Source organism: Gambusia affinis, linkage group LG06 (genome assembly GCF_019740435.1).
Source record: "Gambusia affinis linkage group LG06, SWU_Gaff_1.0, whole genome shotgun sequence".
NCBI classification, from domain to species: domain Eukaryota; kingdom Metazoa; phylum Chordata; class Actinopteri; order Cyprinodontiformes; family Poeciliidae; genus Gambusia; species Gambusia affinis.
Window position 1 is genome coordinate 6,631,273 of NC_057873.1, and position 12,180 is coordinate 6,643,452.

At 39.0% G+C, this 12,180-nt stretch overlaps 2 protein-coding genes across 3 annotated transcripts in view; both read right to left on the bottom strand.

Moving 5' to 3' along the window:
* zmp:0000001236 (mastermind-like protein 2) overlaps window positions 1–2,562 on the bottom strand; it is a 51,154-nt gene extending 48,592 nt beyond the window's left edge. Inside the window, exon 1 of the mRNA XM_044120446.1 lies at window positions 1,242–2,562. Within this exon, the coding sequence (XP_043976381.1) occupies window positions 1,242–1,664 (423 nt within the window). The 5' untranslated portion in view covers window positions 1,665–2,562. The remainder of the gene's footprint in view (window positions 1–1,241) is intronic.
* Window positions 2,563–4,444: 1,882 nt separating this feature from the next.
* gab2 (GRB2-associated binding protein 2) overlaps window positions 4,445–12,180 on the bottom strand; it is a 45,368-nt gene continuing 37,632 nt past the window's right edge. The window contains exons 5-10 of one of the 2 annotated variants that reach the window (XM_044120449.1): window positions 10,687–10,784; window positions 9,841–10,120; window positions 9,660–9,750; window positions 9,488–9,584; window positions 9,275–9,394; window positions 4,445–7,923 (exon numbers count right to left, since the gene is read on the bottom strand). In XM_044120449.1, coding sequence (XP_043976384.1) covers window positions 7,780–7,923; window positions 9,275–9,394; window positions 9,488–9,584; window positions 9,660–9,750; window positions 9,841–10,120; window positions 10,687–10,784 — 830 coding nt within the window. In that variant the 3' untranslated portion in view covers window positions 4,445–7,779. Of the gene's footprint in view, window positions 7,924–9,274; window positions 9,398–9,487; window positions 9,585–9,659; window positions 9,751–9,840; window positions 10,121–10,686; window positions 10,785–12,180 lie in introns of both variants that reach the window. The other variant, XM_044120448.1, reaches the window with a different exon arrangement.

A 12,180-nucleotide genomic window follows, 5' to 3' on the forward strand; every position in this document is an offset into this window, starting at 1 on the left:
TCCTTCAACAAAGAATGCCTAAATGTTTATATTATTCTTTTAAATATATATATATTTTTTATGGGTCTATTTAAACAGACTTAAAAGCAGGTTGGTTAGACTTTATTGTCCCAAAGGCGAAATTCAAGGAATACGTCACAGACGTGAAGCTTTGAGATCTTTGAGAAGTTAAGCAATCTTGTGAGCTCTGATAGCCTATTGGAGCCCTAAACCATAACTTAGCCAATGTTACTTAATTATTTGATTGATTGTTTTGAAGATTAATCAATAAATCACATTTAAAAAAAGCATGGCACATTCTGCAGAGTTCTTATTTACCACTTTAGTTTTTTTATACTATTTTAGAAATACTTACAAAAAAATCAATTAAACATCTCTAAATAAACAATTACTTTTTAAATAATAAAAAAAAAACATATTATTGTGTAAAATGAAATTTCTTTAGTGAATACTTGATCACTTGCAGTCTCAGTCCTTCCTCCTTCACTTAACATCACTGTATGTAGGGTTGATCTGTTGACTTTTTTTTTTTTTGCATCAACTGATTAGTGATTTGATAGAAAAATGTGATTAATAGGATATTTCTTTTACATAATGTGAACCAGGTGATGCTAAAACTGAGGAGTTCTGGATAAAACATATTCACAGAAAAACTTTTTTATATCTTAAATGCATAATGTATATACTTTTGTGAAATGTATGGCTTTGAGTGTTGTTCTTTCAGTAAATAGTATTTCTGTAAGTCTGTATACTCTAGTTAACAATTAACCGTTTACTAAATTAGTTGACGATTATTTCCATAATCGATTCATCACGATAACTCTGATTAATCGCTTCAGCCCTCGCTCAGTTAGCAGCCCCCATCTGGTCACCCCAAACAAAACTATCAACTGAAGGTAAGTTCAGTGGGAATTTATAATATGGAAAATATGACTAATAACCCTGGGAGGCACAGTCTTGGGAGTAGCTGTGCACTTTTTAAAATTTATCCTCTTTTCAAGTTTTCTGGACTAATCTACACTGCACAGAAATTCTTTAAAACAGTTTCATATTCATGGAATATTAAAAAAGAAAAACAAAATTACCCTATTTTGGTGACTTTAAACCTCATTTTTAACTTAATGGGAGCCTTAAGATGGTTGGGGCCCAGAGGAAGGGGCTGGCTCAGGGCCCATTCAAACATTGATTGAGTTAATCAGAACAATATTTATAATTCATGTCGACTGATGATCCCAACTTACCGCGATGCGGGTGGAAATCTTCTGCTCGCCCTCTGATCCCTTCTGCTCCCCATTGGCCCTGCTGTAGTCTGGAGGTTGCTGGTTCGAACCCCGGCTCCCTTTGCTTTTTCTGTTCCCGGGCCCCTGTTGGACGATGTTAAGCAGGTGCAGCGTGTTTTCGTGCTCCCGGTCGGAGCTCTCGGCCTGACCCCTCTGGTAGCGGTTCTCGCAGGTGGAGTGATGCCTCCTGAACTGCTCAATGCGGGCGCGCAGACGCTCCACGATGGCGTTGTGCAGCTGAGGGTCCGCGGAGCCTCCTCTGGAGGTGGGCACCATCGGTCCGTTGCCGACCACCCCGCCGGGCATGGCTCCTAACCCGACACCCAACATGGGCACGAAGGTCCCTGCAGCAGCAGCAGACTGAGCGGGAGTCGCCTCTCCCATGCCCGCTGGTCCCTCACAAGTTTAGAAAAGCTGAGGTCCTCTCAGCCAGATCAAGAAAACAATGTGTAAAGAATTTAACTAGAATTCCATATGGAAAAACTGAAATGCTGGCCTATTTATTTTGGATATTAGTTTAAATTGACAGTTCCCATATGAAAACACCAAACATTTAAGTAAGAAAATTCCCAAACTATTGTCCTCGTGTGCCTAAAAAAGAGCAAAAGTCCCAAAGTTACAGCATCCTACTCTTTCGGGGTAAAATGATTTCCAAACATGAGAGGAGTCGTGGGGGTCACAACTGGAATGAATCTTCTCTTCCTTAACGACGCGACCTCTGCTCAGAGACAAACAGGCTGCATTCAACGCGAATCCCTCCGATGATTCAAAACCATGGCACGCACAACTTCACTCCCACCGTCCGTGCTACATTTTCAGCCCGGGTGTGTGTGTGTGTTTCTCCCGTTGCATAGCCGAAAGAGTGCGACCGTCAGAGGAGCCGAGAATATGGGAGTGAGCGGTTCGTTCCCAGAGCGAGAGAAGCAAGCACATAAAGACGCCGAATCCACAAAACTTCAAGACTCACGGCATTGTTGTTTGGAAATTAGTCCTTTCTCTCTTTGTTTGTCCATCTCCATCCAGAGAGGAATTTGATCGCAAAGCAAAAGGGGGGGAAACAGGAGGTCGAAACGCGTGGAGCCGTTAGAGTAACCGATTGAGATTCGTCTCAATAGTCCATTGACAATCATTTGTCCGTGTGGTAGACCGAGGCAATACCAGAGCTACTATACACAGACCCTCATTGTATGAACATTCCTCTTCTGACATGATGCACTCTTATGGATGAAGCCGGGTGTGAATGCACTCTAGTGGAGGATTGGAGAATTATCCTTCAAGGAACGCACCACGGCAGAGGGGAATTAATCTCATTAATGTTCCTCAAACATAACTAATTCAGTAGCTGATGAAAAAGTTCAGCTTCATGCGAAATCATCTTGGGTTTCTGATCTTAACTCTATGTTGTTGATGTGTTTTTTTTGATAGATCCAAACAAAGCAGTGTCTACTTAGTCAGTAAGTAGACGTAAAAAAGATACAAATAAAATCTAAAAAGTGTGGTATGCTTATGTATTCAGCCCTCTCTATTCTTATAACATTAAATAAAAGTCAATACAATCGACTCTCTTCAGCCGACAAAAAAAAAGATTCCATCTTTGTGTTTTGATTTCTGCTGTGAAAACTGCATTTTCTTTTCACACTTTTCTTTTCTTTTCACAATGCTAGAATTTGCAGCGCCAATTTTTAACATGTAAGCACTGTATCATTTAAATTGCATTTTCAGACATTTTAATGGACAGTTACTTAGAAAGACAAGCATTTATGTGTAAGGTAAGATATTTTATTTTGACGTCGTAGATTGGTAGTCCCCAAAGTGCTAATATTGTTAGCAGCTAACTTAGTGCCGAGTGCTGGACAGAAAATGTTTATTTCATGCCAAGAAAAAATAATAAATAAATTAAATATAACCTACCCAACCATAGAGTCACAATGAGATGGGGTTTCTGTAGATCGCAGAGAATGGTTGACCTACGTTGGACCTGAATCCAACGTCCTACAATGACTCAACATTAACATAAAACTCCAGCATAAATTTGGGTTTACAGAAGCTAAATGAATTATTTACCAGGCTATCCAAGTACATAGAAATAACATGGGTTAGCTTGTTGTTAGCGATAGCATCGTTATCATACTTAAAATTGCACGACTCACTACTCATCCCGGCAAAAACAAGTCGTCCGCCATTTATTGCTTCTTTTTATCCTATATGGTTGACCCAACCTGAAATAAAATAATTAATAATATGCTCCAGACTTTTGAAAACTTTCTTCAGTAGCATCAGACCTCAGCCAGGTCTGGTGCACCAGATAGTTATGTCGATCGTCTCCACGCCGATTAAATCATTCATGACAAGTCTTTTTTGTCGAGATAATATGGATTTCATGCGTCATCCGGGTCACGTGTCTGAAATCCAGTAATTGATTTGCATTTAAACAACAACAAAAAAAATCCTGAAGCAATTTAAAAGGGATTTCTTTGTTTTTAAACAGGCATACTTAATTTTTTTACAGGTCTTTTAGGCCTCAGATGTATGTCCTACATAACACCTGTGCACTCAGATGAAGAAATGACAGAATAATACTGTATTAAGATATTGTAAAAATATTTTAGTATTGATATTTATGCAATTATTGTGTATCTGGTGACTGAAACAATTTTTTGTCCTTGATTTACTTTTTTTGCTCAATGAAAAAATGTCCTCAAATTAAAAGACAGACATTTAAAAAAACTTCAGTGAGATTTTGCTTCAAAATGTAAATTTTACGATCTTTTTTTTTATTTTATTTTTTTACAACATTACAGCGGTCAGTCTTGGATTCAGGAGAAGCAGTTTGTTTTTTGGATCAGCTCTACACCCTCAGCAAGGCTCAGGAAGGTGGCAGTTCACCCATGCACCTCGATTTATCAAATAAATCGACATTTATCGGGTTTGATTTTTTTCGTGAAGCTTGATTTCTTTACCGATAATCTGTCTCATACCATATTGTCACAACATAGTGGCTGTTTTAAAACGTTTGTAAAACCGATCTGCACATTGGAATATGAATGTGGGTGCGCCTCTTTCAGCAGTTGGTATTCTTAGAAGAATATTATATCAGTTCTGTCCAAAAAATGTGTGAGTTTATTGATAGTATCATGACAGCCAAAAGAATGGTACAACCAGAGTTTAACTCCTTGATTTATTCTACTTCCACAGTTTAAGTCGACCATAATATTGGAATAACAAGGTACACTTGTGTATCCAAAATTAACTGAACCACGTTGCAATCACACTTGCATAACTTCTCAAACTCTTTAGAAAAAAAAAGTGAAGATATACATTAATGTTAGTAGAGAATTTTTCCTCACTTATTTTTCTTTGTTGTTTTTTTTTTTTTTACAATTATCAACTGTAAAACACACAATAAATTAATAAGTTAACACACAAGCAGTCTGCAAATGCTTTACAGTAGTAGCAATAACAGTGGTTTTCTTAAAAAAAAAAAAAAAAAAGAAAAAAGATCATTATCAGTACAGTACGTCATCGGTCTGACAGTAGATCTGAGGATTGTTTTCAGTCTCGAACTGCCAGGCTGTCACTGAACATAACTCAGCTCAATCTACCAAAACACGTACACAGCTCCCCTGCTCACAGCGAGTATCTCTAGATAATAAATTACACCTCCACTTCACTTCAGAGACTGACAGGTAGACAAGCTCTTCTTCTTCAATCTTTTCTCCCCTCTTTGTAAATCACAGTTCATCTGGGAATGTTATCAGTCTTACCAGCCATCCCAAATATTTGAGTGGTTCTTGAAAAGCCTATTTTGGAATTCAAAGCTGAATTAAATACAATCTACAACACGTTTGCTAAATTTAGCCTCCGTTTCTATATAACACTTGGTTATGTGAATCAATAGTAAAAATGATTAAAAAGATTCTGAAAAAACTAAAAAAGTGTAGAAAAACATAAGCAGTAAATATTAATTGATAACACCATCCAGCACTGCATGACCATGCTTTTCTTAATAAGTGGTTCCAGCCCACAATGAAATACCGGACTTCACTTCAGTTAGAAACTGATCACCCAGTTGTTCTGAATACAATGGGGTCCTGGTTTGGACAAAATAATCAATAATCAAACTCCTCCACAGCAGGAACTACATTCTAAAATAAAATGAAAATATAAGGCAAATTTGAGAAACACAGAAGTATCTGAAATGAACTTCTCAATTTTATATAAATATCATTACTGATGAGTTCCTGTGTTAATGTAGAGCACTTTTTTGTACCAGACAAGTGCAACAAATTTCAAACAGTCAACAAGATGCACTTAAATATGTCATTATGTTAATAATTTACATATAATTAATGTTCAGAGATGTAGTGTGGGAAATGTTAGGCTTGATGCCAATGCTGTGAATGCTTGACATATACTACTATTCATCTATAACTTGTGTAATGGAGCACCTCTATCTTTATTTTTTACTCCCACCTACTAAGGTTTCTTGGTCAGTGCACAGTTGCATGGAGCTTCATGTGAAAATACTTTAAAGGGAAAATATATTTCATAGCCAGGAAAACCTCTAAATATTGGAAGTATAGCATTTTTTTGTCTTTGTAGCCACTTGGAAACATTAAGTCAGTACCATATATGGATGATGATGTGACTGATGGAGAACTGTACATATGATGTACACTGTTTTCTTGATTAACAACACATGGACGTGTGGCTGCCTAATGGCAAGCAAGAAAAAAACGACAAAGGGAGCACTTTTGCTTGAACAACCCAAACTTTAGGGAAAAGGACACATCACAATTCATGCCATGGCCACGAAAAACAGGCTTGAGCAGGTAGTCAACAGCCAAACCACCAAGGCAACTATAGTTGTTGTTTATGAGCTTAAAGTTCTTCAGGCAATATAGTGGTTCCTTTTACAGTAGTTTTTACTTTTTATGTTCTCTATCAGTGCAAGGCATCTTCTGACTTCCACAGATTGGGCGAAATCAACAGCCATATTTTACAAACGATCTCCTGTGTGTTTACCTGAAATAACTAGCTTCAGTCATGACTCGATTTATCTCTCTGTCCGAAAAAAATGAAGGTGACAGTATTTGATTAGAGGTGCAGTCTGATTTTATATCACTATCTTAAAATATTACTACCTCACTTTGGTGCAGTTGAACCTTCATGACTAATACACAGACTGATTATGTGGAGAAAAGACTAGCATAACTACTGTATAGCTGTATAGCCTTGTTATGGTAACACAGACTTTTTAAATGTGCCAACACATGGTTGAGCACATCAGGGTAACTAGTTAATCAGAACCAGAGGAGAAATTGCAATATCAATATAAATCCAGTGTCATACATTTTGACTTTTGAAATGCAGTTATTTAAATCTTTCTGTAGACAGCCCATATTTTTTTAGATTTCCTCTACACCGCTCTAGGGCAAAATTTCTCGCATATGTTTCTATATGAATGTTGGCTTTATGAATTTAAATAAGAGGTGGATAACTTGCTGTCTTTGTTTGGCATCTCTTATTGAACATTGTGACTTTCTTAGTTTTGGGTTTTGTTTAATTTTGTTTTGTTCTGTTCTTTTATACAAATTCTTGATTTCAGTCATGGAGATTAATAAATCTAAAGTAGGATAATAACTCACTGAAAAGGCAGCAACAACAATGATAAATGCCCTTCAAAGCCCTACAAGTTTGTTTTTTTTCCTTTCATTAGTTCTGTTCATCTGAACACTACTAACTTGATAGCAACACAGAAATAATTGGACTGCCATCCTGAGCCTGACAGCTTCTAAATCTGGTTTGGTTTCTCACCTAATTGAAACTGAGGCAACCGTCATGTGCAGTTATCATTAGGTAATCTTGACACAGGCCTTTTGCATATTTGGATGGCTATATTTCTGTCTCCCCTTTCCTCTTGCCAGACATGCACTGCTAAGCTGAAATGATTGCCTGCAGTGAAAATAATCTCCTCCTTAGTGCTACTGCAAGACTCAGCACAAATGACAGATTGAAGTGGGGGAAAAACGAGAACGTGTGTTCAAATACGAGAGTTTCTTGGCATTCCTGAGACCTGTATGCGTACTGTCACAGTATATTAATATAGTTATCGACCAGTTAACTAGCACTGCTGCTCAGAGTAAATTACCATCTGGACGCAACCAATATCTGCTGAGGTCTGGTGGGACATGTTTAATCATACAATATATTCGAGCGAACCGGAGTGATGGTTGAATATGATAGTTTTATACACTCCAACAGTCTATTTTTAAAGCTTTGGCAGCTTGCTTTTACCTGTATGTCCTGATATCCTGCATGCTAGCAGTGCACTGCAGAAGTAATTATCACAGAGAGAACAGGCATAGGATAATTATGGCTTTTTGCCCCGAAATTTAAGTCTTACACAAGTCCAACTGCTATTTATGGTAGTGATCCAAGCATAATCCTGGAGACTTAACAAGGGATTTCAGTTCTTCAATTTTTGTACGAGTCAGTGTCAGGATTTGACGCCCTTGACAGGCTCAGCTGACTGCCGTACATCGGTCCACTCCTGCATCGTATTTTGAAGCGCCTGCGTCTTTTCTTTGTCCACTTGGACGTAGTCCACTTTCTCATCAGACGTCACAGAAGATGTGGAGGGCTGCGAAGTAATAAGAAAGTGATAATTAGAAGTCTGTTTGGAGGGCAGACAACACGGCGGTATAAAAATAACAAACGGTGGCATGAATTTAATCTACAAATACAGGGCCCTGTAATATTATTAGTAGTCCTGGAGCTTTTTCTCATTTTACAACCACAAACCTTAAATCGACAGTATGTAACTTTATAAAAATAAGTTTTTTGCATATTTGTCAATATGACAGTGTTAATCTGTAAATAAAAATTGAGCTTGCTTTTTCTGGAGAAGGTTTTTGGATGTGTAATCCTTTGGGGCATGCTTTGGAAGCCCCTTCATACAGTCCCTCTATCCCCGCTAAAATAAAATCTTTAGTGTATATCAGATGCAGTACACATTGCATATTGATCTGTTTAGCTAACATAAGACTGTGTAGCAGACAGGCTTCAAGGTGTAGAAGTTGTATCAGTACTGCCAATATGCTGTACTTAGCTAACGGGAAGCGTGTGTTTGTGAGATAGCCACACACGTAGCCACGCTACTACGTAGGATGGGCTTCAACCAATGAAACGCGGCCCCTGTGGTAAGGTCCATTGCTAGCGGTATGTCGGGCTCATTTCAGGGGAGAGTTGGACTTATCCACCAATTCTGCTTAGAACACTTATGGACCGAAAGTTCAGGTTTAACCAAGGTGTTGAGGGTATGGCAGCTCTGCTGTGGTTCTGCTGGCTTCATCAGATCATGATCAACAGCTTTCTCTGAATCTGTTCACAGCAGAGTGCGACTTGAACAGGATGTCTTCACGTCTGCATTCTCCAGGTGGGGGCCAATGTCCTGCTCCAATTGGAGGACTTTAAGCATCTTGGGATCTTGCTCACAAATACGTGAAAAATTGAGAAGGAATGAATGTTTTACTATTATATTTTTAAATTTTTGGTACTAGAGGGCGTTCTTTTGCAGTAGTCCCACAGGATGGGGGCAGAAAGAAGGAGGGGACAGACATGAGGCAAAGGAACAGAGGATGGGAGTGAAACTCAGGACGTAACCGGGCATAACACGGCACATCACTAGTGAAACCCTGTGGTGGCAGCATAATTTGTTAGGTTTATTTTTTCATCAGCATGGACAGTGATGGAAAGATGGATGAAGTTAAATAAAGAATCACCTTGGAAGACACTAACCTAGAGAATCTAGACATAAAAGCATAACACCCTTCATGTCAACACAGTTTGAAAACCATATTCCATTTACATTGAAATACTTTTAATTTGCTCAATTACATAAAATTCTAATAAAATAAATTGAGCCTTGTGGTTTTGATGTGAAAAAATTGGAAAAGTTCACTTGTCCAAGACGCTGTAGGTGAATGGCTCACCTTTCTGTGTGGGCTGGGTGAGCCAGGCTGGAAGTCCAGTGCCAAATAGTCCACGTTCCCAGACTTCCGAGGGGCTGGGCTGCTGGTGCCACTCATGGCTGGGGAGGTAGATGCTGGATTCTGCTAATGGGACGAGAGTGAACTTTCAATCACACATTGTACTATGAAACAATGAAGCACAGCGTGCTCTGCCCTCCAGCTACTGGAACTCACCATAGCCACATAATTCTCCTCGCTGTCTCCAGAGTCGGTGCTGGTGATGCTCTGCGTGGAGATTGGTCGACAGTGGTGGGAGGAGTTCATCTCATGCCTGAAACAAAAAACAGATAGGACTCTGGGTGACCTGAGGGAGAAAGGACAGGCCTTACCAGCGAGTTAGACTCACATGGGACGCGTCCAGGACATGGTGACGGGGCTCTTATACGGCAGCTCATCTATGATCCCATTGTTCCTTAAATCAAGTGGTGTTGGCTTTGCTGCAGAAAACAAAATGCAGACAGGTTTTATGTAATCAAACAGCTGTATAGACTCTGGAAACAAAATGCATCTAAATCTGAACTACATACGTTTCCTGTTCGGTTTAAGGTTACGGTTGATGGGAGGTGGTGTAACATCACTCAGACGACCGGGCCTGTGACACAAGGACGCACTGCTCGCCTTTCGGGCAGGTAGTGTTGCAGAGAACCCTGGGAAATCGAAGTGGTGAGGCCCAGGACTCATGGGAATGTAGACATTCTTAGGACTGTCAGCCTGCGCGGCGCTGAGTGGTGAGGAGCCTGGATTCATGGGAACATAGTTGTCATCCGAATTACCACTGTCTGAGCGCGTCAAGGGGGTCTGGCTCCTCTGGTGGAGGACAAGAGAAAAAGATGAAAGGTGATGCACAGTGCCTTCCAAAAGTATTCACACACCCATGTAACTTTTTTCACATCAGCACCACATTGGATGTATTTTATTTGGACTTTTTGTTACAGACAAACACGACATGAATAAGTTGGAGCTGCAGATATTTTGTGTGCCAAACAGCTTTGTACATATAAAGGCTGAAAGATCTCCTCACTCTGCTTCCCCTTCCTCAAAAAGCAAAAGCTCAATTGATTTTCTAGGAAGTGACTGCAAAGCTCTTAAACATTCTCAACTGGACTTAAGTCTGGACTTTGACAGGACCATTTCAACTAATGAATATGGTCTGGAATGTGAATCTCGCTCTAAATTTTTCTGTTTTCTAATAAATCTCCCAAGTCCTTGCTTAGGAAAAACATCCACACGGCGTGATGTAACATGTTCAAGTTGATCAAACACTTTAGCAAAGAACCGTGACTTAATCTCCCAGCACATAAACATGCAGGCAAAAGGTGGCATTCAAATGAATCACTAGTCTTTTGAAAAAAAAAAAAAAAAAAAACACTCACCAGGTATGAGCTGAACCCGTCATTAACAGACTCCACAGACTGGCCCGAGTTGTTGAAGTGAAACAAACGCTGGTGGTTGTTGATTTCAAAGGAAGAGCCTGTGGAGGGATGCATAGACATATATCATTATTTACCATTGCCTTAAAACAGTGGCGGGCACCTGTAACTGAAAGATTAGTTGAGCTAACCCTAAAGCAATAATCACAAGCATTAGTTCCACTAGGGCCAAAGCGATATACTAACATGGTATTTAGCAGAAGCTAATGCTAAAACATTAAACTCAACCATATTGATACCCAGCATGCATCAGTGACACAACATATGTCATAACATAGTATCTCAACCTCTAAAGGTTCAAATTTGTTATTGCTTTTCAGGAAATTATTCTTCGGAACAGACCTTTAACCTGCAAATATTTTTATATTTCAGTATCAACAGTAGGACTTCAGTCAGAATGCAGGCTGGACATCAGTAGAGGTTACACTGTTTATTATAGAACTGCAGGTTGTGGATTTACAGTGTTGCATTCTGGGTATTGAATAAATATTATTTGCTGCACCACAACAGGGGTGGCGAATATAAGGAGAGGAAATGGAACAGCTATGTCTTCATGCACTTCAAAATAAGAGCATAAATATAAACGTTTACCTACTTGAGGAATTAACAGTCAATAATCAAAACTTCAACACAGATGTTGAACATTATTCAACTTAAAGTTCACAAGACAAGCAAGCAATGTATCCAAAATAACTTATTTATGGGAAACTAAGTTCACTAAATATTTTTAAAGTTAACAAAAGTGCTAAATGGAAAATTAACTCCACTATTAATGCCTTAGCAGAGGTGCATTTTTGTTAATGCCTGAATTTAGTCATTTCTATTTGCTCCTTACCATATAGTGCACTCATCTCGCTCATGTGCATTGAGGCAGAACAGATTACTGGACTTCAGCAATAAACGGTCACACTGCTGAAGTCCACAAAAAATTAGTTCCACTGGCGCATTAGCGAAAGTGTGCCCACCACTACTTTAAACGCTCAAACGAAAAAGAGACCATATGTCAATATTTTAACAAAATATCCAAGCAGGAGAATTTTTTTTTAATATAAAACAATTTAGAAAATTCGGCAGAAAGGTTTGACTTTGGAGGACTTATAAAACATGCTTGGACTTGAAAAAGCAGCTTATATGAAAGGAAGAGAACACACATTGTGTCTGAGAGCATCATTTTTTTAAAATTGGTTATCAGTCTGGAACGAGGCATTCTGGATCAGATGGTATGACTTGAATTTCATTAGTGTGTCAGCAGAGCAGTGCCTGCTACACTGGGTCCTTTGTTTCTGCCCAACAGCTCGGCTTAAAGTCAGCGACAGAGGATGGGAAGGCAGAGAGAGGGAGAAAAATGGAGACGAGCAGCAGTCACTGCAATACAGCTAATCAGTTGAGACTTGGATTTGAAGACATGAAACCAGAGAGTTGTAAAAGATTTGTTAG